The 25074-nt window shown below is 38.0% G+C and overlaps 1 protein-coding gene across 1 annotated transcript in view; it reads right to left on the reverse strand.

The window, feature by feature from the left end:
* The window catches only part of NCKAP5 (NCK-associated protein 5), a gene marked incomplete at its 3' end in the record, with an annotated part of 88207 nt that extends 65102 nt beyond the window's left edge, over window positions 1-23105 (reverse strand). The window contains exons 1-2 of the mRNA XM_009878880.1: window positions 23010-23105; window positions 6654-6803 (exon numbers count right to left, since the gene is read on the reverse strand). Coding sequence (XP_009877182.1) covers window positions 6654-6803; window positions 23010-23105 — 246 coding nt within the window. The remainder of the gene's footprint in view (window positions 1-6653; window positions 6804-23009) is intronic.
* Window positions 23106-25074: the final 1969 nt, after the last annotated feature.

Consider the following 25074-nt stretch of genomic DNA (forward strand, 5'->3'; position numbering starts at 1 on the left):
TACGTCGTTTTTGGCCAGAGTGACTGCCATCAGTGGTCCACTCTGGTCCGTACCATCCATAACGCTCCTGCCTCCTTTGAGAACGCGCGTAGAATTAGTCTCGAGGAGAAAAGACAACGCAGAAAGAACCGTGCCTCGCCAATACCGCCTAAGGACACTTTCTGCTGTGCCTTTTGCAATCAGACTTGCCTATCCCGCATCGGCCTTTTTAGCCACAGGCGCGCTTGTAGCAAGTGTGGGTAGAGCCCTTCCCATCTCTTCATTCGCGAAGCCTGGCCATGATGATGATTTGCCAATACTATAACCCGCAAAGAGCTGGAATAAACTGGGCTCTTTTTGAAACCAGTGATGCAAGTTAATGTTGATTCATTATCAGCCACTAGCTAAGTTTGGAAATAAGACTTCCCCTACCTTATCTTCTGATCCCTGGCACAGTTCAGAAAACTAATTATTAAAGTCTCCTCCTGAAAAGCTTTAAAAGTAAAATAATCCAATAATTAGGATTAAGCAGGTTGGCCTTTGGTGACTGCTCAGCATAATGAATCTAGTTATGTGGATGGTCAAGGCATTGGGCTAAGAAGAGGCTTCTGGCAGAATCAGATTAAATGCACTGGCTGGAAAAAGAGTGGTTGCTACAAAATATTTAGAACATTGTTACAAAACATTTTAAAGTTTCATTATTTTTCTATGCATCTAATTAAAGTAATTCAAATTTCCTATAAACCCAAGCGAAGCAGCTGACTTAAAATAAACAAGAATTTTTCCCTCACAGTTATTTTCAGAAACTCAGGTGGTTTGCCCCTGCACACTGCATATTTATTTCCATGGAAAATAATATCATTATTAATTTTCTTACCATTTTACATTGTAGCACATGGAAAACGAGGCAAAAAAATAAAAGGAAAAATAATGTAAGAGCAAAACAAAAACCACCAGCACCCCACTCAAGATAAAGTTATCTTCTCAAACTACTCACAAAGAATATGTGCCCTTCTCATATTTCTTTTTTATCTTTTTCATAGTTCATTGATATAATGTCTTTCTTCCTCTGCAGGGTAGTAAAAACATAATATGGGCAATACTTGACATACTTCCTCATTTGTTTAATGGTGATGATACAAGGGAAATTACCCCTCTAATATATTTGAACATTTAGCTTATTATCCTGAGTGAGTTTTCTCCCAAAGCTCAATTTATTAAAACAAAACACATCTTTCTATGATGAACTGCAAAGGGCAAGAGGGCAAAATTCTATAATTAAAATTAGAGTGGTTTCGTGACTCTTCCCTAGCAGATATTGCTTCTACTGCAGCTTAGTTTACTGAAACTTTCATTGAGTCTCACTCACCCGCAAGCAATGAGATTTTCACACATGAATTAGGCTTTTCATTTGATAACTTCAAGGTTACAGTTTAATGCTACCCCAGTGGCCTGCTATTTGTTGAAAAATGTAAGGTTGTGAGCAGCCTTCAATCATTATTTTTTTAAGGCCAATGGAACTCGTGCTCACTGCAGAACTTCTGGGAGGGAAGGCTGACAACAAACCAGGGGAATCACTTCCTTGTTGACAGTTCTTATTTTAATTTGAATGTAAATCGTGCATTTCTAGCAAGGCCTTAGTTGTGCACCATCGCAGGCTAAGGTGGGTAAATCATCTCTTCCGAAGGGTGGACACTGCCCCCACATAACCAAAACTCATTAACTCCCTGTAACGAGGTGATGGCACAGTGCTCACCTAACAGAGGAGAGTAGAATGGGACTATGTGTGGTCAAATGAGGCACACTCATACAGCCAGGAAACAGAATAGGCGCTACCAAAATACGATGTCCTATCCTAAACAGAGGCACTACTCATCCCATTACAGATGGACCTCTTGTCACAAGATAAGTCTGGTGCACCAGATGATGCAATGTATGTGCCAAGTCCTGCCATGCAGAGCAACTTGTAAGCCTCACAGGATGGAGCATGTCTGCACTCAGCTCATGTGAAAGACTTCCAGTGATTTCTGGGCAGAAGAGCTGTGGGCTCTTCAGAAATCTAGCTAAGAAGTCAATCCTGTGCCTACCTTCATAGGAGAACCTGCACAGAGAGAGGGTTTGAGTGAGTATCACAGAATCATAGAATCGAGTAGGGGCAACTCATATTCTTTTTTCCTGCAGAGAGTATCTAGGATCTATAGTTTAGATGTTCCTTATATGTGGTAAGACTTGTTTCCAGTTCCACGTCTTTGAGTCAAAGTATAATAATATGGGGGAAAGCAGGCAGTTTCCCAAGGTACTGGGCTGCAAGCCACGTTCTAGCTCCTTCCCTGTCTACAGATGTGGTACCAAGGGACAAACAGATACAAGAGACTGTACAGGGTGAAGGAAAACTGCAGCTGAGGTGGGAACTGAGTTCAGTCTTCCTGGGTCTTCAGCCAATATTTACTTATGGTCTCCCTTCTTCTTGAAGAATTGAGAGGGCATGCAGCATGTGAAAGGACATAACATCACCAATAAAATTTGTGTACCTTACAGAATCCCTTTTTTAAAGGCAAAGCAGAGCATCATCCAAAACAACATCCATTACGTACTCTTTGGTCATTCAGTTTGGAGCAATCAATCCTGTCAGCTTATTTTCTTTGTAATGAACCAAAAGCAAATACTTTCTAAGCAGTTGCAGTACTGCAGCTGCAAAGGTGGCAGTCCGAAAGAGCTGCAACATTTCCTACAGTTAGACATAGTTAATTCACACAGAATTATCCTCGCTGCATAAATGTCTGCGCAAATGACAAACTTTAATAAGCCTTCAAAGTTGACACAGCATTTATCACTGATTAAATTTTTAAAATGAAAGTAACTATGGCTTTTGCAGACATATTTAGATTAAGATTGACACTAACGTAGTGTATCAGTTTAACTTGCTTGCAATTATGCAGGTGCTTGGGCAGCCTGTATTTTAGTCATTTAAGGCTAAATTGGGGCAGAGAGTCCATAGCTTCATATTGGATAATGAAGCTCTGAGACAGTCTTAAGGCCTTTACAGATGCTATTATTCAAATATAGAATATTCTCAAAGCTTTCCTCTGTGCACTGTGCCTGTGTAAACTGTTCTTGCTGGAAACAAGAAATAGTACACAATCTTGCAATGAGAGTCCATGTAATACCAATGACACCCAGGAGGGCAAATTAAGGTTTTGTGAAAAATTCAAACTTGTATGCATATGACTTCAGAAACATAACACTATTGTTTTACTCTAATTGTGTATATACCTACATACATCTGAAACTGCTGTAGGGGGGTTGACACATGTCCAGAATAAAATACATATTTTTTTGTACATTTCTGGCTACTATTTTTTAAAAAATGCAGTTCTTCTGATGATGAAAGAAGATTAAAAAAATCAAATTGCACCAAGGACTTGATAGGTTATTCACTGTACTTCATTAATATTTCATTTTTTGCAGCACTCCAAATACACAGAGAAGTTATCAGAGAATATTTTTATTTGCTTTGTTAGAGTTAGAAGGCATTTGATCATAACTGCTGAAGTAAATTAAGTGGCATTTCAAGAGCAGCCAACTAAAAATGCTGAAGGCACAAAAGAGTTTTGATATCCAGGAAATCACAATTAATTTCAGCTACATAAAATGCGATACAAGATGGTATGAATCATTTGTTATTTGTCATCTGTTTCATTTTATTAGAAATGTATGGTATTTATCAGTCAGCAGAGCGGAAGTAGAATTTGCTGTAAATGATAAAGCCTGTAAAAAGATTATAGGTAAAAGGAGCAATGGGAAAATACATATACATATTTCTTATCAAAGCGTATGATAGCTTTCACTTGGGCTGACTACAAAAACACTTTATTATACTGATTTGTATTGTTCATTGAGGAAATTTCTAGGTTACACAAATGTTAATAAAACCTAAAAAGTATCACAACAGTTTATTTGGCAATTCACTTGGCAGCACCCAAGTATAAGAAAAAGAAAGAAATATTAAATACAACTCCACTGATAGGCCATTTAAAGAGTTTTCTGTGAAAATGAAGTCTTATCCCCTTTTTCACACTTAGATTTGATAATTTCCCAGTCCATATCAAACTGTCCAAGATGACTACCACCCTCCTCACATTGCCAGAAATTCGTGCAGAAAACCACCATGTACTTCATATCTACCGTGCCATATAGATATCAAAAATAAAAGAAACTAAATAATCTATTATATTGCATATGTACTGGCTAAACTACCCATTTACCCCTGTGCTGGTGGACAGCTTTTCTCTTTTGACACTTTATCTGCTTGAATTTACCTCAGAATTCTCCGTCTTTTTTTGTTTCAATATGATCAGTCAAGTGAAGGTATTTCCCAGGAAAAAAACCTTACCTGCTATATCTAACCTTTTATATAACAAAAATGTTACATGCCTTGCTCAAACTTGTCCCCAGATGTACACTGCCATATACCTTTATATACACGTATATACATACCTAAACATATCTGGTCCCTCATTTCAAGGGAAGCTCACCCTAGCACTAGGACAATGAATATAGGTAGGGAGGAGGGTGGAATAATTTTACAATGCTCTGACAGGCTAGGCAACACCTTGTCATGAGCTACACTTCAGTAACGAATACAAAGAGATATTAGAAGACTTCTTAAAGGTGTTAATAGTCATGGAATTAACAGGCATTAATGGATTAGATCCCACATTCTGACTATTACTTTTACCAGATTCTGTTTACAGGTAGTGTCAGACAATATAGCATACAGACAGAGGACCAACAAGTACTTTATTAGCCTTGCTGATTTTATTAATTGTGTATGATACAGTAACATCCAATCATGTACAAAAAAAAAATTAAAGATTCTGACACCTACTGCACAGGAACTAACAAACAGTAATTTTCTGTGTTTTTCTGTATAGACTAATAAAATACTTAGAATAATTAGTCTGCAAATAGTAAAGAATTAGAACTGCTAATTGCATATAACTTTTAAAAGTATGTCTCATAATTACTAAACCATACAGTCTTTGACATTACAATTTATATTCTTCAAGAGAAAAATCAAGTGCAAGAATATGTAACACTGAACAACACAAAATTAGCAACACTTTGTTTTAATTATATCAGGTCACAATTAACGTTGGCCCTGCAGTTCATCTTTCTACTTTAGTAGCGCCTTGGACTATTTAATTAGATTAATTTTTGAAGTATTGGCATTCACTAGTATGTGTTTTTGAAAACGCTGCAGCACAACACTGACATCTGTGAGGAGACCAATTCACTGACCTTCCAGAGCTGGATTCTGCCTGTCCATAATGTTACACTGTGTATCTGGGCAACTTGCCACAACTGATAAAGGTTGTGACACTATTGAGTAACTTCCTACCAACTGAGGACATAAGGAACTGCAACTGTCGTGCAGACAGATTTAGAACAAGATGAAGCGAACCCAAATCATGCATATTTGGAACCACAAGGAACCAAAAGCCATTCTCCATCGACAGATAAAGCGAGACTATAGTAAACTGTACATTTGACAGAGTTTTAGGGGCCTTAAAAATTTGGTATAATGTGTTTTCCGCCCAGGGCAAAATTAAGAGTTCATTAATATTAAATCTGTTTATTTTACGAACAAACTAAGATTTTAAAGGAAAGAAAAATCGCAGAAACTGCCTATACATCAGTTCCTGTATTTAGATCCAAATGTAATTGTAACTGTTCATGTTTTACTTTTAACAAAAGTCTTCAAGATCAAAAATTCTGAGTTTTCATTTGATCAGATAACAACTCAACACAAACATTATAATGCAAAAGAGCCTTCATACTTAACCAAAAATATATAGGCCCAGTCTTTGTTTACTGAGACCCTATATAGGCAAAATGCCACCAAGATTGTTCTAAGGCATTAATTTATCCATACATAGCACACTACACAGATACTCAGACAGAAGAGAATGGAGGAAACACTTGATAAGTTAAAAATACACCTTTGCACTTGTTCAAAATTATATTAACATACGCACAGTCTTACTTTTTTTTTTTTTTTTTTTTTACACATAGAAGCCCATGCTTCTATCAAGAAGCACAAAATAGTTGGTATATAGAGCAGTTACAATCTTACCTAGACCCTGTCTATGGTTACCTTACAAAACTTTACATCCTAGTTTTCCAGAAATGCACTCAAAATGTTGAGTGTGCAGTTCTCCACGTGGTCTACAAGGAAATAGATTTTCCACAGTCTAGCCGTAAAAAGACCTGAGCTCTCCCAAGCAAGCAGTCCGGCAATTAAAAGTTGAGCAATAAACTACAATGAAGCAATACTGGGTTTATGACAGTCATTAAACCACCTATATTAGTCTTAAAATATTAATAATTGAAACAAAACCAGCAAAAGCAACTTTTCTTATTAAATGGTCTCAACTGAATTAAAATTATGCATGAAGCTCTTTTTATAGATATCTGCAAGGGATCCTTTCAGTAGTTTTAACCCTCTTGTTCATCCTTGGTAAATGATTCATTAAAAAACACCCCATCCCATAACACAAGTATAGGGGAATTGTGAAGGATTAGATTTTTACCACAGGGTGATTCAGTGCCAATAAATGAATGATGCAGGGGGCAGGGTGGTCTTCTATGTGTGAAATTGTTGTACTTCTTACCTCCAGAGCTTTCAAACGCTCCAACAGCAATTTTGTCTTTTCTTTTTCCTCTTCAGTGCTGCTGCTTTCACTCCTTGAATCTTCGTCTGCTGGTGTGTGAATTTTTTCCATTCCTTCTTTACATTTCCTACTGTCTTCTGACAGTTTTTCCTGAAATGATTTTTAAAAATATCATTACTCACAGGTAGAAATGAACTATGCAAGTATCTTCAAATCTCCCTTGTATATGAATGAAGAAAAGACAGAGCAAGTTGCTAGTTACATGATTACAGTACTAAGTAAGGGAAGTCATGAGGGGTCTATGAAACCTGCCGCTATGCCAATCCTGAAAAAGCACATGCACAACTTAACTGCTACATCTATATAAGATTTTTTAAAAGTGGAACTCAACATATTTTTAATGAAATACCTTGCATGTTCATCTTTAAAAGCTGCAATGAAAGTTAAGCATACAAGCTTTCAATGGAGGCATTTTGCCACTGAGATATAAAGCAGCTTACTGAGGAAAAGCTAACATATGTTCATGCCTAATGTATTTCACCTTTCTTCATCTAGAGTTAATATTTGAATTTCTAAATAATGGGCTGAGAACCAAGCTACCACCTGAATACTGATTTAAGATCCACACTAATATATAACTGGAGAGAACCGAACTGACAGCAAAATTTTCAGAAGTGCCCCAGTCTATTACAAATCAGTCAGATTGGGTTATTACTAGCTGCCGCCGCTGCTGCTGAATGGACTCTGGCTCCTGAGTTTTACAAGAGGTCTATAAAAATCATAGGGTTGAACAGTGAATCCTTCTAACTCCATTAATTATGTGTCCAAGCTCTGTGTTGAGAGACAGAATTAGATAGAGCAAGAAAAACATTGAGATTACAAGTAGGTAATGTAAAATCCTGCCCAAAACAACAAGGCAAATGTAAGGGGAAAAAAGGGGAACTACACACATGTACAGGATGAATTATCATCCAAGGGCAACACAAAGTGGACCATCTCCACCTCGTAAACCACGTTCTCTAACTATATAAGGAGAAGCAGTGTGACAGCTAACGGGAAGGTTAAGACATGGGAAACGTGAGGTAAATCAACATTAATAATGGGTGCCAACATATATCTAGAGAAGTGCTTTAATGAGCATTTAGTTTTCTTTGTGTGCCTCTTTGGTAATACCCATATACAAAGGCACATACTTCCGTGATCTTTGGGTTAGTCTATAAGTGAGATGTATTTCCCATAGCTATTACAGAACACAAAGTCCATCTAAGCATAAAAATACGTATTTTTCATGAAGAACTGATCTAGCCTGAGTAACTGTGCAAATAACTCTTCGAGAGTTAACAGCAACACATTATCTTAATTAAAACCCATAAACACAACTGAATTAAAAACCAGCACTATGAATCACATTTCTAACAATGTCTTTTTAAAATATTAACTAGCTTAGAAATTGACTATTACTATGTTAAAACTTTAATCAAGAATCAATTTTATAAGCTATGGGTCTAATCACTGAATACTCTTACACAAACCATGGGACACCGATCTCATTCTGAACTGCAAAACATTGATGTCAAAGAGCCATTCCATCACGTTTCCGGCATTGGTGCTATCCTGATCCCACAGGAACCGTAAATACAGTAGTGGGGTGTTCTTCTTGCTTGTTACTCACTGGTGCTATGATCAAGCAACTGTAAAAGAGCCATTAAACCATTTTCTCTTCAAGTTGCCCTGACGAGTGCACTGACATAAACCACTCCGATGAAACAGGAAAAAAATGACAAAGGTATCTCTTAGATGTAGTTCAAACACGAACAATCATTTTTAGGAGAAAATGTGACATGAATTAGATGTGTCTAACAATGGCAGAAAATATAAATATATACAAAGGGATATCCTGCTTAAACTAGAGGGCAACCATTTCAAAGGATGGGTAGAAGAAAGCACAAGTTATGACATTTCATCACAGAAAGGGGAGTAATGCAACTTCTCACAGAATAAATCCCAGACATCTAAAGATGTAACCCATTCATCTTCTAATTACAAATTCGATGAACTTTGAACACGAGTGGCATAATCAAGAACACACAACCTGTTTCACTATGAAGGGCACTAGAATGCCTCAAGATACTTACTGCTGTTACCCCTGCTTGAGTGTTTAAGTACAGCTCACATATTTTCAAAACTAGTTTATTACTGAGTAATAATTAATGAGTTTCAGTGCTTCGGACACGGGCTAAAAAGGTCCCTGATGCATCACCTACCCTACCAGGAAAAGCTGCAGAACAGAGAAAAATATTGCTAACCTTCGGAATTGCACTTAGACATGCAATTTGCTGAGGGTGCTGCCCTGTCACTTTAACTAGTTCTACCAGGGTGGTACCCAGTAAGGGAAGAGTGGAAAATCCACACTCAAGAAAGCAAATTGGTGGTTCTTGAACAGCCTTTGTGCTTAACGTCATATCACAGAAGAGGAAGGATGACAAAGGCTTTTGGAAAGACGGAATTCTCTTAAGAATGAAAAATCTGCTTGTATCAAAGGCAAAAGTCTGCTGGGGGGAGGCAGGAAGGGGCAGAGAGATTTTCAAGAGGAAAGGTGTTGATAAAATCCTACAGAAAGCTCTAGAGTGAGCATGCTAAAGTCGGCAAACAATAACGCAGAGCACCCTATTCCTTTTTTTTTTTCCCCTCTAGATTCTTACATTTTGTTTGTTACCTCAAATAAAGAACATCTTTTGAATCTTTTAAGCAGTCTCTGTTGTATGCCTCTCATACTGCACAATTAAAGCCATCCTGGGTTTTCAGATTGAATAGCAAAATACTCTCCAGGTTGTACGTCTAGCAAAGGCAGAATAAGGGCTACCCTGCTGATCAATGCAGTTTCATTTCTGTGTAAAGGTAACAGATGGAAATGGTGCTCTGGAAGTAAGCTGGACCGGTTTAAAAAAAAAAAAAAAGCGCAACAATCCAGCTTTTGGTCTCCACAGACAAATAGGAGTTTAAGACATATGTCCATACCATGAGAGGATGCAAACACAGCAGCCTGATGAGAATTCTGCAGTAAAGGCTTATCTACAGCTCTAATGCTCTGTGTCAACAAAGAGAAAATAAAATATTAAATATTCAAATCTTACTAAAAAGAAACTAGGATTATGCTGCTCACTGTAGACCTGTTCCCATAGAAATTAATGAGAAACTCACAATCAAGGCGCACATTGTGTAAGCTGCTCAAGCTGGTTTAAACTGTCATTGCTTTTCTGAAACCAACAGTATTTTGCAAATCTTAAATGACATCCTGCCCTGACCATTATTTCTAAGTATTCAGTTTGTTCTATAAATCAAACAAACAGTACACTGATGATGAACTCTTTGATCAAATACTATAGGTCCTACAGCCAATAGAAAACAAGAGATGAAAACAGACCCTGCAGTCTGGAAATGGCAAGCTTTCTAGAATCAATAAGAAGATATAAATCACTGCAGACATTGATCTATGAAGCTGTACAATGCAGCGACCTGACTGAGACTCATCAGAAAACTGGTTTTCAGATAGCTGAAGTAGGAAGGAGCAATATAATACACCCTCTTTCCACTAATAAATAAAAGTAAGCACAATAAATTAAGAAAGCAGGAAATCCACCTGAAATTCCAAACAGTAAATTACAGGAATCTGTAGAATATAAAGAAATACGTAGAATATAAAGAAAATCTTCTACCTTTCAGAATACTGAACAAGACAGTGTTTTCACTGCTTATAAACTAAAAGAGTAACTACAATGACAGAAAAGATCACATGGAAGCTTTTCAAATTGCTTATGTCAGAAATGACCCCCTCCTGCATTCCAAGCAAAGGAAAAGGCTGCTGACCCTCTGGACAGAGCAGTAGGTACTGGGACGCCTTTCCTCCGAGACTCATCACCCTTTCTCAAAGAACAGGCAAGTGTCAAAGGGACACTTAGCCAGCTATTTCTTAAGTGCTATTATTTCATTTGTCTGTTCTCTGCCCTTTCTTCTGTCTTCGAGATGCTTTCCAGGAAAAATTAGCTCTGGAACACCGGAACAGGTTACCCAGGTTCCTGACTCACAGAGATACTGCCAAGTTCACTGGACAAGTGGCTACAACACAGCGTCATCTTATCCTGATACAACTGGATTTGGGCTCTACAGTACTGAATACAGACTGCAATCTCTCGCAAGGATATGTGACAAATTCTGATTGAATCAAACAAGAATTAAAAAAAGATCAAGATCTTTGAAATCCTGATTTTCCCAGTGAGTGCTGGATGACATGAATTGCTTGTCTAGAAACCGGTAAGTACTAATTAGAGATGACATCTTTGCTTATAGAAGTTAAAGATCATTTTCATGTGATAAATGAAATTCCTCCAGAGAAGTAAAGTGTTTTAGATACAATGTGGTAAAGATCCCTCAGATATAAACAATCTCTATTTCAATTTTTGGTCAGACTGCGATGCCCGAGTAGTTTGTTTGTTTTCATTTTGTGGTAGACTTTTTTTTTTTTCTTAAATTCCTTTTAATTCTTCAGCGTCTAAAATTTATTAAAGACAATGCTTTTACAACGGCTACAAATTCAAATTCTTCTGGGAGTCATGCTTACATTTTTAAAAGAACATTTAGCCCAATAATAAAATATATGTAGGATATGCAACTAAAGAGTGCTTATGATTGCTCGTAACCACTTATTTGAAGAAAAAAACCCCAAATTATTCACAATGTAGTTATTAAAAGATTCTTTACAGAGGGAATGGTAACAGACGTCCCAGAATCCAATTAATATGGAACCCAAACTAGGTGGCTACCTCAGCATCTCAAAAGATTTACCACTTTCCATGGTGTCTCAGGAGCTCTGACAGGACTTTCTAAATAGATAACTACTAAATAATTAACTTGAATTTCAGTGACTGAATTTAGTGATTCAGGCACACTACACTACTTTTCTAACTCTCTCTCCTGTACGTAACAAAGGCAGCCTCTTAACCTCCACATCAAAGCCGCAGTTCATAAATCCATATTCAGAATTGTTTCTCTATGCACGGCTTTGGCTGGGACAGTTAATTTTCTTCCTGGCAGCTGCTCGGGGGCTGTGTTCTGGATTTGTGCTGGAAACAGTGTTGCTAACACAGAGGTGTTTTAGTTACTCCCGAGCAGAGCTCACAAAGAGTCAAGGCCTTTTCTGCCTGACATGGCCAGGATCTGGGGGTGCACAGGGAGTCAGGAGGGGACACAGCGGGGACAGCTGACCCCAACTGACCAAAGGGACACTCCCGGCCATAGGACGCCTGCTCAGCAGTAACAAGGGGAAGGTTGGCCCCACTGCTTGGGGCCTGGCTGGGCATCAGTCAGTTGGTGGTAAGCAACTGTTCTCGTTTGCATCACTTGTTTTAATTGGCCTTTGTTTCTCTTTGTTATTTTCCTTTTCACTATAATTTCTTATCCTTCTTTATTTTATTTTATGTTATTTTATTTCAATTATTAAACTTTTCTTATCTCAACACATGAGTTTTCTCACTCTTACCCTTCCAATCCTCTACGCCCATCCTGCTCTGGGGGAGTGAGTGAGCAGCCGCGTGAGGCTTCGTTACTGGCTGGGGTGAAACCACAACTGTGCAGTAACAAAATGTGTTTTTCTTGCAAGGCCATTCTTTAGTCTTGATGCATTCTTAGATGATGTACTTTCAGTGTTATTTCCACTGCAGACCTCCTAGTGTTCACTGCGATTCTTCATTGAGAGTTAAGCAATATGAAACGAGAATTTTCAGACTGTTGATGTAGATTAAAACTGTAGATGAGGGTTTCTTTGTATTTTCATGAAAAAAACAGCCCCAAGCTATGCACAAATAGCTCAGTCTGACTGTACAAGCTGAAAAAAGGCAGTAATTGCTCCAAGGACTACCAACTTAAAAGTCCAACAAGGTTAAAATTGTTTTCCAGTGGTGTCCTTCTCCGTTTTCTCCCCCACTATGACTTTTTTTTTCTTAATCCTAATTAACAGTTTACTGTGGCTCAATCCCTCTTAAATATGCCCTTTGAAACTTTGCAGAATCTTCTGATACCTTTATAACCTATTTAATTCATTCAGCAAATCCTGAGTTATATAAAAGACACTTGCATGTTAAGTCACAGAAATGTGAACTAACACTGATGAATTCACCAAGTGTTTCCTGCGAGATGCTTGGTACAGTAGTCACTGACATCACTCTGACCCGAATCGGTCTGTTCCATCTGCAACTTGTTTCTTTTTTTAAATTATTTATTTGCTAATGGGAATCCAATGAAACACCAAGACTCAGGTCTGAAATACATAATGCGATTGAGCAAAAAAGTTATAATGTAGAAAAATATTACATATGTAACTAGTCAGTGCAATCTAAATGATCTCTGAGTATAAGGCTACAAATACGACTTCTGGTTTTACTTTGCTTACTTCTCTCTATGTATTCAGCTATCTTCTCTTGCTTTATTTTCTCCTGCTTTATTTGCTCCCAGTGGAGCTAAAATGTAGCTTTGCTTGAGATAGCACATCAGCAAGTGTAACGGTAATATTTTTTTGTTTGGCTAACAGCTTTTGTTTAGACAAGCTGACCAAAATTGAGGGAAACGAAAGGAATGCACATATATTACAAAACTTTACAGAAACATCCCAAATTGTCCACAATTTAACATTACCATTGTCAGGAAAAACATAAAAAATTCTTTGTTTTCATCACAGGATTTTGCTTACAAAGTGAACAGAGTGAGCAGTAACATTCGCTAGATTAAATACATGTGATGGATAAGAGAACAAAGTACCTTCTTTATGTTTCTGATATGAGCCTCCTACCACTCACATATCAATCTAAATGTACTACATATTATTCTTCGATCAAAACACTCCTCACTAGTGCAACCTATCATCCTATTGAACGGTTCTGCAGCAACAGGAATAAATTTCCTGGCGATGCTTTTATTGGCTGTTCTGTGCATCAGAAACATCTATTTCTTTTGAGAAAGTTCAGATGAAAAAGGACTGTGAAAGAAGAAAACGCTCACAGTGAAGCTACAGGACATACTATCAAGAGTATTTATCAGATAAGCAGTACATGGAGTTTCCTGTTTCCAGGTCCCCAGCTGAACGTCCGTCCTGGCTGAGAACACGAACAGCGCTAACCCTGCGACTGAGCATCGCTGCTGACACCACCCTGTCCTTAGCGACGCGATATTCACACCACAACAGCACCCTCGCCTCTGGCACCTGGGCTGTCAGAAGTGACCAAAGACTGACCATTCCGGAGGCGACTCTTCCCAGCCGGGTTCCACCCAGAGCGGTGGCAGGGCGCCGGGGCAGCAGCTCATTGCGGTCCTTTTGGTCCTTTCCAAAATGGAAGACTTCAGCTACACTGAACAGCAAAGTTATCAGCAGAAAAAAAAAGAAAGTTCTAGAAGCTAAGCAGTTCCTTCCTCATATGTACATACAATATTATGAGAGGAATATGCAGTGTGATTTTTTCACGCAATATTCTCTTACAAATTGGTTCATTATAGTACCACACTTAAAGTAATCATCTTTCCTCCCAGGAAACCTGTATGCAGCATTTAAACTTTTCTGAAGGAGTTTGTAAGTATTAAAGTAACTACACTTGACTAAAGTGACAGTATTAAAATACCTACCATTGACTGAAGAACAAACAAGCCAAACTATTCTAAAAATGAAATTCAGTAAATTTTATGTAACAGCAATTAAGGCAACAGAATTACTCTGGATTTAAATTGCTAGAAATAAGCCAATCTTCCTTCCCTTCGCAGCCCTTCACTATTTTCTTCCTTTTTAACAATGTCTTTTCACTACTTGGATAAAGTCCAAATTACTCTTTCTAATGAAACGAAAAACTCTGAGCACAATTTTGAATTTTTTTTTTGCCACAATAAAGTTTTCTTGTTGATCCAGTCTTCCATAGATGGTTTCTTTATGGAATACTACAAAGAAGCTCCAAAGACATACCTGAAGATGAGTATTAACTAGTATTTTGGAATGACAGCAAAATATTAACTGACTAGTGCTTAACATAAGCACAACTGCAGAAGCTACCTGTGGGATTACGACAAAAAAATAGTATATTATTACATAACCAGGTACTTTTTTGCAAATGTCAGAGAACAGTTGGTTTGTCTCATAATCTTGTCAGGAAAACTTCTGGAAGAAGCCCAGAATCTATCTTCACAAAAAACCCATAGGAACAATCACTCTGGATCAGATCAAAACTTCATCTTTTCAAATATGTTATTGTGGCTTAGAAAATATATTTAGCTGAATATATAGATATATTCTTATATTTAAATAAATATATTTAGCTGAAACTAAAAATACTTTTTTCAATCAGCAGTGCACATACTTTCCAAAATAAATATACTGTGTATTTTAAGTGCATTCTTCCGTCAAAACAATTTTCAAAGACAGAATGTTTGTGCATACAGCAAAATCTCCTTTTTTTCCCCTCAGAAAATAAGTAAAATTTCAGATTTCTTTTTCATCTTTTTAAAATTTAAAAAATAGCACTGATTTCTGCTGATTTGGAAATGTAAATTAATCACAGTTTAAAATGCAGAGTCAACAATATCTTTCATGGAGATGTGGAAATACGGAGAGAGCAAGTGACTTGGCCATATATCAGACCCAACCTTGGAATATGAAGGAATACAAATTGTTTTTTCTCCTTTTCTGTCCAACTATTTCTCTCACTAGATGGCTAATTGCAGTAAAAGCTCTTTATTTGTCATTTTTTATTCATGATCCTTACTCGGAAAACACAAAGGATTCAACAGATAAAAATGGTTCTTATTTACTTGCCAGACCCTTTTGTCCAACCAGAACCTCTTCAATACCAGCCCTGGTAGGAGAACGCTCTGTCAGGTCAACAAAGGACGTCGGGATCCGCTCGAGGATCTGGACAGGCTACAGATAGGTAAGATCCGCTTTTAAAAATCTTCTTTTGGTTGTGAGCCAAGAGACGCGCTACAGACCTCAGAGCTCTCAAAGCAGATGCCAGATGGGAGAAGACAACAACTCCGGGGGGATCTTGTTGCCCTACTGAGAAGCAGGGCAGGGCTGGAAGTGGCGCCGGGTCTCAGGGCACGTGTGCCGCAGCAGCTCGCTGTCTCATGCAGCCAAAGCGTGGGCTGCCCTCGCCTGCCTGCCAGCACAGGTCTGCTGCTGGTGGCCCTCACCTGACCCACGTGAGGAACACGCACGGATGAAGAGCAACAAGTTGGCCTCCACAAAGATACCGGCATCTCTCCCCGTGGCAGATAGATTATCTTCAAACTGATATTTGCAATATATAGGCTCTGGGAGGTAATTCCAGTCTCCTCAGCAGAGGCATGTTACAGCCATACTCTTTCGTCTCAAATACATCCCCTGAATTAGAAAAAGACAACCAGAAGAACACCATAAAGGGCAAGCTTAAGGCTGCACACAACCTGCTGTGCATAAACGGAAGTCCCTGTACACATTAGAATGACCTGTGTCAGTCAGGCTGTGAACCACATCATCCCTCTGCCTTCCAAAGGGTGTCTCTGAATTTCTGTTACGCCTGTTTCATATGTATAGGCTTCAGGCAATGTATATGGGCTGATTTTTGTGCATTCATTCCAAAAGAACTAGAAGAAAGGTATAGGAAAAGATAGAAACATTATATTGTAGACGAAAATGTAAATGTGGAATTAAAATCAGTATAATCCATAAGGGTACCACCAAGTCAGTCAATCTTCACCTCTTGTTACTGTGGACACATAGAGGATTCCGGGAAGGAAAGAACAGCTTGTTTTCTGAGAAATGGGCACATAAATGGCACATTTCAGTTATGAGACTTCGTTGTGTTAAATGTACCTCCATTGCTTTGTTACTGCATTATAAACAATCAAAAAGGGAAAACCGTTTGCACGTATGTTCCTTGCAACAAAACTCTAATTTTGAACAGCGTCTGAGGAGCACTGTCACTCTCCTTCGGGGGCAAGAATCCAACCTCAGTTTAGGTAGGTATGGAAACGAATACTTATCAGAATCTTTGCACAGCGGTGGAAATCTACTGGAAGAAAACCCATCAGGAATTAGGTGTTGCCAAGCTGGTACTGGATTCCTCTGTCTGGAAAAGCAGTCCAACAGCAAATGCTTGTGTCCTTGACAGCCCGGGATTTCCAGCGGAGCTCCCAGGGGTGCTGGTGACTCCTTTTCTGTTCTTCTCTGGGAGACACAAAACTGCTAAGCTTAGTAATATTCTGCCTAGCAGTCCAGGAGAATTGGTTGATTAAGTCTGCTCTGTGCACTTCCAGTCCAGAGATCTAAGTTTAATTTTAAGGATATATTTCCTTCTTCTGAAATAGAAGTTAGCATTAAAACTCCTATGTGGATTTCAGCTAGGGAATCCAACTAGCGTCTTTTTTTTTAATTCATGGCCATGCTCCGCTTATAAAATGTTACATATCAATGTCCTGAACATTAAGCTTGTATAATTTTGTGTTAAGGTAAATTATATTGCCAATAGATACAGTTTTTATTCTCATGAGAGAGCTGTTGACACCAACGGCTGAGCAAATTAGAAGTGACAGTCGAAACAACTGCTTCACATTTGAATCTCACAAAGCATGCAGACAAAAAATTGGGTTGATCTGGCCCACAATGCCACCTGAAATATGCCTCTATCACTTACACAGTCACACCTCTCTGACACCTCCTGTGGAAAGCAATTCACAAAATGTTCCAGGCTTCATGAGCAAGTGCTAGAAGTCGTGTATGACTGGAACTATTTTATCTTCGTATTGAAGTTATCAATATTAAGTCTTTACAGATAAACCTTCCTAGCTTTGGATAAGGCAGACATGTTATATCCAGCAAGAAGGTAGGAACGGAGCTGAACTTTCTTATGTTCAAAGTCACTTCTGCCATGAAGCTGCAGTGTGAGTTAGTATTTCCAGCGGTTGTGAAGCCCTGCAAATGGGACAGATGTTACCCATGCAGCTGTGTGTCATTCAACTTATGGTGCCCACTAAAGCCTGTGAAATCTCCTCAGAAGTTAATACTTATCTTGTCACCTCTCCAGAGTGAGAAAATAAAACAGACTTGAAACACAGTCACAGCTCTTACTCTTCAAAAAGAGCCCATCCAGGTGCATAGGCTGCAATTGCTCAGACCGTCTGACACCACTTTGACGTCAGTGTAGTCACACGGGTGCCAAAAGGAGCAGTGGAGCAAAATATGAGACAGGACATGCACCACGTACAGAAGGAAACTGAAAGAATCCAGCTGCTCTTCTCTGCTGCACCCAGGGCCAAAGAAACATGAAAACATGCCCTACTGTGAAGGCAACCTGTAATTCCCATGGAGTTTTTGAGCCAGATTCCTCTTGGTATGGACTCCACAGCACTGATCTCAGCCCAGGGATTCTTCTCCTTGACAAACTTCCTACCTAGTCACTCAGATCTTTCCTCTCTTGAATTTGTAGAGTAAGTCTCTGAAGACCTGCACTGTCCAGTGTGATGAAAATCCCTTCTGCTGAGAAGTAGACTGGACCATGTCAGGCAGTAAACAAGAGCAGTCCTGGACACTCTGCACTTGCACAGAAGTTGCGGGATGACAGGGTCCGTGTCATTAGATGGGTGGGCTTTAGGCTTTCTACAACCCAAGAGTTCAGTTCTTGCTGAACAAAACAATATGCCTGGTCTCCACAGCAGTATTTGTTTGGAGTGTAAATCTCAAAGAAGCACAGAGGGGTTCTGAAAAAGTTACAGCCCCTGCAGCCACAAGTTTTTACTTCCCTGAGTTTTTCACAGGAATCCATGTATCAAAATTCCCCAAATTCCCAACAGCACAACCTCACTTCCACTTTTTTTTAATACAAGACAGGATAGCCCTGCTTGAAGACCATCGAAGCACAACTTTTAAACTGTTTCCTTTTCTATTAAAAGTATGTGTGTCAAACTCCTTAGGGGAAGTAAGTCTTCTTCCAGGTTTACAAGGTAATATGAAAAGCCTTTTATTTTTTTTTTCTATATCTTTATTATCTGGCTCAGTACTTAAAATGGTCTCTGTTACCACAAAAGCAGCAGTTCATATATATGATGACATCTTAAATACTTGATATTAAATGATAGGTTGTTATCCTCTTTTTACAGACAAAGGTCAAAGATGGAAAGATAAAGTGAATTTCTCCAAGGAAATGGAAAAAAATGCAGCAAATGAAAGAATCAAAATCCAGTCTCCCAAGCACAATGCTTTAAACAGCAGATCATCCTTCCTCTCTGATGTGACTGCACCATATCTGTCCTGGGCTTTAGTGCATATATTGACAATTCCAGAATTATAACAAATTGTGAGCTTAAAACAAACTCTCCTCCTCATCTATTTCAATCACTGTACATGGACAGAAAGTCGAAAGGAGTTAAAAAAACCCCCTTGACAGTCTTGGAGTGATCTGTAATCAGCTAAGACTCTCTTCAGCTACCCAGCATTGTGACAGAACAGGAAAGACACTCTAGGTTTTGATATCCAAATCACAAGGACAAACTTAGGAACGGAACTCTGTGGGGGGCTTGTTTTAACGTCTCAGGTTCAAGTACTATACAGAATTATTTCTGAGGATCACTCTCCTTCCTAAAAAAAGTACCTGTGTCTTGAATGAGAATAATATTAGCATATGAGGTATTGGTTTGGCCAAGAGACAGTGCCTCTTGGAAGCATCATAAAGCTCTTGCATACTAGAGCCTTTTAGTCAAGTCAACTTTTAAGCAAGAAACACAATGGATCACAGCAACTGAAATGACACATATTCTTGTCTACGTTTATGTGAGCATTCATTATAAATCTTCCCTCAGTTATTATTATATTAAATTGTAAAAGAAGAGAATTTTATTTAAAATCCTGCTTGTAAATTCACTTAGTCTAAAGAAATTCATCTCTAAGTCCAGCAAATCCCTATAGGGCAAGCTAGTTCTATCGAAAGCGTTAGAATATTTTGCTTCAAGTAAGAATCCTGGAAAAACCTAACATAATATTGCTATAATGCAACATTTAATGTTAATTAATTTGAAACCTAAAACTAACCTACCACAGCGTTACGGAGTATGAGACATGCTGAAAAGTCACACTGGAGATCTCCTCGATCATGGTCTCATTAGTTATGAAATATATGGTTGTGAAACTGCAATAAAACCTGATACTCTATTGCACTGAGTACTGGTCATATTGTTCTGATCCTATCATGATAGTCACAGAGAACAGGTATGATTCACAATATGTTCTATAAGGTAATTGATTGTAGAAGACAGCTTTCAGAACAATGTTAGTATTTATACATTCAACAAGTTTTGTGTATGCAGACAAAGATATATATATATATATATCACTTGGAATTCAGATGATAAAAATCTTTTTTTTTACATGTTACTTCATTTGTAAGTACAGGATGATAATGTGATTATCATGTTAGCCAAAACCTGAATATATCAGTGTTTTTGAGAAACATTACCTACGTTGTACATTCATGTTCTATTCTCATTTGTGAATTATGTTATAAATACATCAAAGAACTGTCTGAATTCATTTGGAAAGATACAAATGAAATGCTTCTACTGCAATATTGATGCCATTTGCCAAACCTGGACACAGTATTTGCAATAATAGATTATCACATATTTAGACTAAATGTTTGTCTCTGATTTCCACACAGTTGGTTTCCCTATTATTGATTCCTATAATGCTTTATTAATATGTTTTTCAATGTTCAAATAGTTTGTAAACATTTCCGTTTCATCTATTTGTTTTGAAGAGCCTTTCAAGTATTAGCTTTTATTATTACATGTGGTTGTTGCCTAAATCACACTGCACAGCTTTTGTTCAACAACCAAGTCACAAACGCACATCACGTGAACCTATACGAGGGCAGGAACATGCTGTTTTGCATGTGAATAGAAGAATTCCTTGATACTCCCAGAAAACAAACTATTTGCTCAGAAGTTTGTCATCAAAGTGATCAAAAGGGATGTGAGGATGAGTAAGTCACAGAGACATTCAGAAAGAACACAACACTTATGGAGATGTTCCATATTTTTAACCTGTTTTGCCAATTACAGACCAGTATACGATGCAGTAGCGTAGTTATTCTTCCAGGAAAGAAAAAAACATTGCTTCTGAGTCAATAAATTCATAAGCAAAGAAAACTGCATACTAGCAATATGGTAGAAATAAAAATTGCATAAAACCAAGCTGACTTTGATATCATGAATGAAAATATTCTCAAGAACAAGAAGAAAACAGGAAGAGAAGGAAGCTGCTATGCAATGTGGGGTACAAGTTTTAAAATAATTCAAGCGTAACAGGTATATGGGTGCTTTAATATCTGGGGACAGAAATGGCTTCACTCTGCAAGACAACTAGGCTCAGGTTTGGGGAATGCACCCTGGTTACCACCGAGAACATTCAAATAAAACCCCATGTTCAGGAAGAAGGGGTTAGACAGAAAGTTGCTAGGTGGAGGGGGCTGGTTGCTAGAGCTGAAGGAAAAGAAAGAATTGTTCTTGTTATCAATAACCGGGTAGAACTGCCTTGTTCTTTTGTTGGTCAGAAAATAAACCCAAGAGATTTTACACTAAACACACTCCAGTACCCATTCTCCTGGCTGGCAAAAGACAACAAATGTCTATGTCAGTATGGCCCCAAAGGAGAAAAAACCAAAACTATAACCAAACCACCTCTATTCTCAAAAATTAAGAAAGGAATAAAAGATGGAGGAAATATAAAAGCACTGAAATTGGAATGACTAATGTATCTCTCCTCTAGGAAAGCAACACACAAAATCTCAAGTTTCAGTAGGCCACATAGATAATTTTTTCCCAGTTTGATGCTAAAAAGAAAAACAAAGAACACCCAAACTCTCAGTTTGATTGAAAGTAATTGAACTACTTTTCTGCCTTTCTTGTTGTGAGTGCAAGAACAAAACCCAAAGAAGCTAAAACCTAAACGTGATACCACCTTACCGTGGTTTCCATGGCAAAACAGCAAATGGAAAAGCAGATAAAATTATTCCAGCTGTCTGTTACAAACAGGCAGAGGCGTAATCTGCCCGAAGGAGAGACTGACAGCAAGCCTCCTTCTGAACACCCACTGTATGGTGGCAGGCATGAGCAGGAAGTAGGGATTTAAACTCTGAACCAAAAGGAGGGAACCGTGTTTCATTCTGGCATCCCAAAAGGGTAGCGAGTTAAATGTAGATGCTGTTATCATCAGCTTCTAAAAGCACAATGTTCTATTATAGCTTCAACAAAATGTTTAATTCATCCTGAAATTAAATTTTACAAGCTATCATTTTAACAGGAAAAAATTATTATTTTGGAAAGTTAATCTAAAAGATCCTTTTCCCTTCAGTCCAAACTTCAAATGAAAAATTAATTACAGTCATAAATACTCTTTAATATACATTTTTGTTTAGTTATATTGCTGTATTTTTGATCCATCAGTTGTAAGAATAGGCTAATATAACTAGAATTTTTGAAAAGTGTTTTATCTGAAGGATAGATACTTAATAGAGAGTTTAATGCATTATTTCAACATTTTATGTCTTTATAAGGAATGCTTATTCTGTTTTAAAAATTCAAGATAGAACAGACTTCATTAAGTGAGTTTTTTTAAGAATTCATGTCTAGAATATCTGATTAATTGGCATGTAGCTAAGTCCTGTTTCCAGACACTTAAAAAAGTCTTTCCACCACCTCACGTTCACTGCTTCCAGAATACAACAGTACATCAGGAAAATGTAAAAGTCTCCTTCCATATAAACAGCATAAACAGATCCGGTTCCATTTGAAAAAACTCTAAAATCTTTGCTCTCCTAAATTCTGCCGTGAGACACTTTACCTCAAGTGAGGCTGATAAAATGCATCTGCCACAAGCAATGATAAGAAACTATGGAGCTTGATATGGAAGCCTCACTCACAATAAGAATATGAGTAGATAAAATTATCCATCACAATCTGAAGGTCAAGCTGTCAAAAGCATCCATGTTTTCTACAGATGTTAGAATATATTACTTAAAATATTAATTGCTTTAATAAAGACTTCAAAACTACTTCCTCTGTCCCCTGTTAACTGTGAGAAGCAACAAATGCAGATAACACAGTGACAATAGACATGAAAAGCCTTAAAATCTGGCGAAAGAACACCTGGGAAAATGAACATAATACCAATCATCTTACAACTATTCATAACTAATACACAAATAGAAGAAACAATACCAGACACATTTATCTCAGTAGCACAATTTTTGTTTTAAAAGAACTTTTCTATCCCAGGAAAACACGCAGTTAAGTCACTAATATCTGATATACCTTCATGATATTGTCAGTCCCTTCTCCATGCTGGCCTGGGGATCCTTGGCTCTGTAGCAGATTTTTCACTGTCTCCTCCATTCTAAAGAATAAAAATATTTATAAAAGTCAACTGTATGGAAAAACATTTGAGTTGCATTCAGTGTTTTTGTTCTATACAAGTGCCTGATGCATCCATGGCTACCATGAAATTAATATTTAAAGACAATCTTGGCCTTATAATGTTCTCGTACTCCATGTTATGAATAACACATTAGGGGCATCCTTTTATCTCTTGAATATGCACAGTAATTAGTTGTATTGTTAAAATCCTACTGGAGCTCAGTCACAAAAATGAGAAACAAATATGTGCAAAAAACATCACCTTGTCAATAATGTAATCAAACACTATGATAAAATTACTGTCATAAATGAACAAAATCATTCAGATTTAAAAAAACCCAACCTGCTGCATTTCTGGCCATAGGTCAGGTTGGTGCAATTTAGTATATTACTAGTATGCACCCTGTATGCCATAGGTGCAGCAGTGTGTGCCAGTACATTTGTTTATAGAAGCACAGCTGTTGAAAACATTCAGCCTTCTCTGCCCTTTCAAAGGGATGTAAAAAGCACGTGTATACTACAGTCCGGTAGTACTGTCTCATGAAAACGTAATCAACTTCACTTCCATCAATGGAAGAAGTAAGGTTTGCATCTCCATTTTAGAAGGTTTTTTTAACAGACACCATCAAAAGCAGTCTTTGATATACATGCATTCACCAAGCACGTTAAAGCTGGTCATAAAACCAACTCTCCTGAACAGAGGCCGAACAGAATGAAAGGTTCTGCTCCACTGCACAACAGGACTGCTGGAAATAACCACAGCCACCTAGGAAACACTGGTCCTATTCAAAATGGATCAGAAATTAACTCCCATGGGTTTAGGAGATGTCACTGAGGCTGACCACAAATAAACGGTCCGAGACTGTCGCTGGTTTCAGCTCTGTGACCATGGGCAAAGAGGAGGAAAGGGATCAAAAGCCAGAGAAGCAGTGCTGGATACAACAAACAAAGACGCTGGGTTTCACCACAAAAAAACGTGGAGTGCCGATTCCAGCCAAAGGTCCTCATGCTTGTCCCCACTCCCCATCTCCTCACTCAAATTCTCATCCTTGTACAGCCACTTCTTCAGCTGCGCAGGTGCAACAATTTTTCATTTTTTCTATTCTTTTCCTTTTAAGCTGTCGCCATCCCTTCACACAGCTGGAAAAACAGCCCAGCTGGAGCAGGGGCAGGAGAAGTGAAAACTGCTGTGGCACAGGTGTGTGGGTGACACGAAAGCAGGAAAGAGAGGGAAGAATATCTGAAGCCATATTGCCAGATATGTTGGATATTAAAACTGTGACCTTGAAAAGAGAGACAGTATTTCTAGGCATGTCAGACCAGAAATTGCCTCTTGTTGTTTATTTCTACTGTGTTTAGGGAAACATGACTTTTGTGTACCATTCTTCGCAAATGCAATTGTGCAGAAGAATTATTCACAGCATATCATTTTTTTTATTATTATTATTTCTAAGGTAACAATCCAGTGAGGCAGCAAATATTAGCTAACTCTCTTGGCCAAAGGCCAATAACATTATCTTTTATATAAGCCTCATAGTCTTTCTGTACTTTCAGTCCTATCAGAATGAATGGTATTGGCTAATTTAGCAATAATATGACATTTTGCCAGGTTTTGTGCTTTCAAGTCAGGCAGCTACACCACTTTTTGAGAAGCCGACACTGGGTGTTCATTCTACTCAGATGAACACTGACATTTTACTTATTCGTATGATGTTTTTTTGTCATTGATGTGCAGACTTCTACATTGCCAGAATGCCCACTGAATAGTTGGACCATCTGTTGACCAAATGCGAATAAAAACAAGCCAGCTCTAATCTTTAGTGCAGACAGTGGTGCAGTTTTTCAGTTGCAGATTTGAACCATTTCTGCTCATAGGCTGACCTTAATCAGATGCCTTTTACACAAAAGAACAAATCATTGTGATCCATAACATAAATTCCTGTGCAGT

Source organism: Apaloderma vittatum, unplaced genomic scaffold (genome assembly GCF_000703405.1).
Source record: "Apaloderma vittatum isolate BGI_N311 unplaced genomic scaffold, ASM70340v1 scaffold9881, whole genome shotgun sequence".
In the NCBI taxonomy this organism is placed as follows: domain Eukaryota; kingdom Metazoa; phylum Chordata; class Aves; order Trogoniformes; family Trogonidae; genus Apaloderma; species Apaloderma vittatum.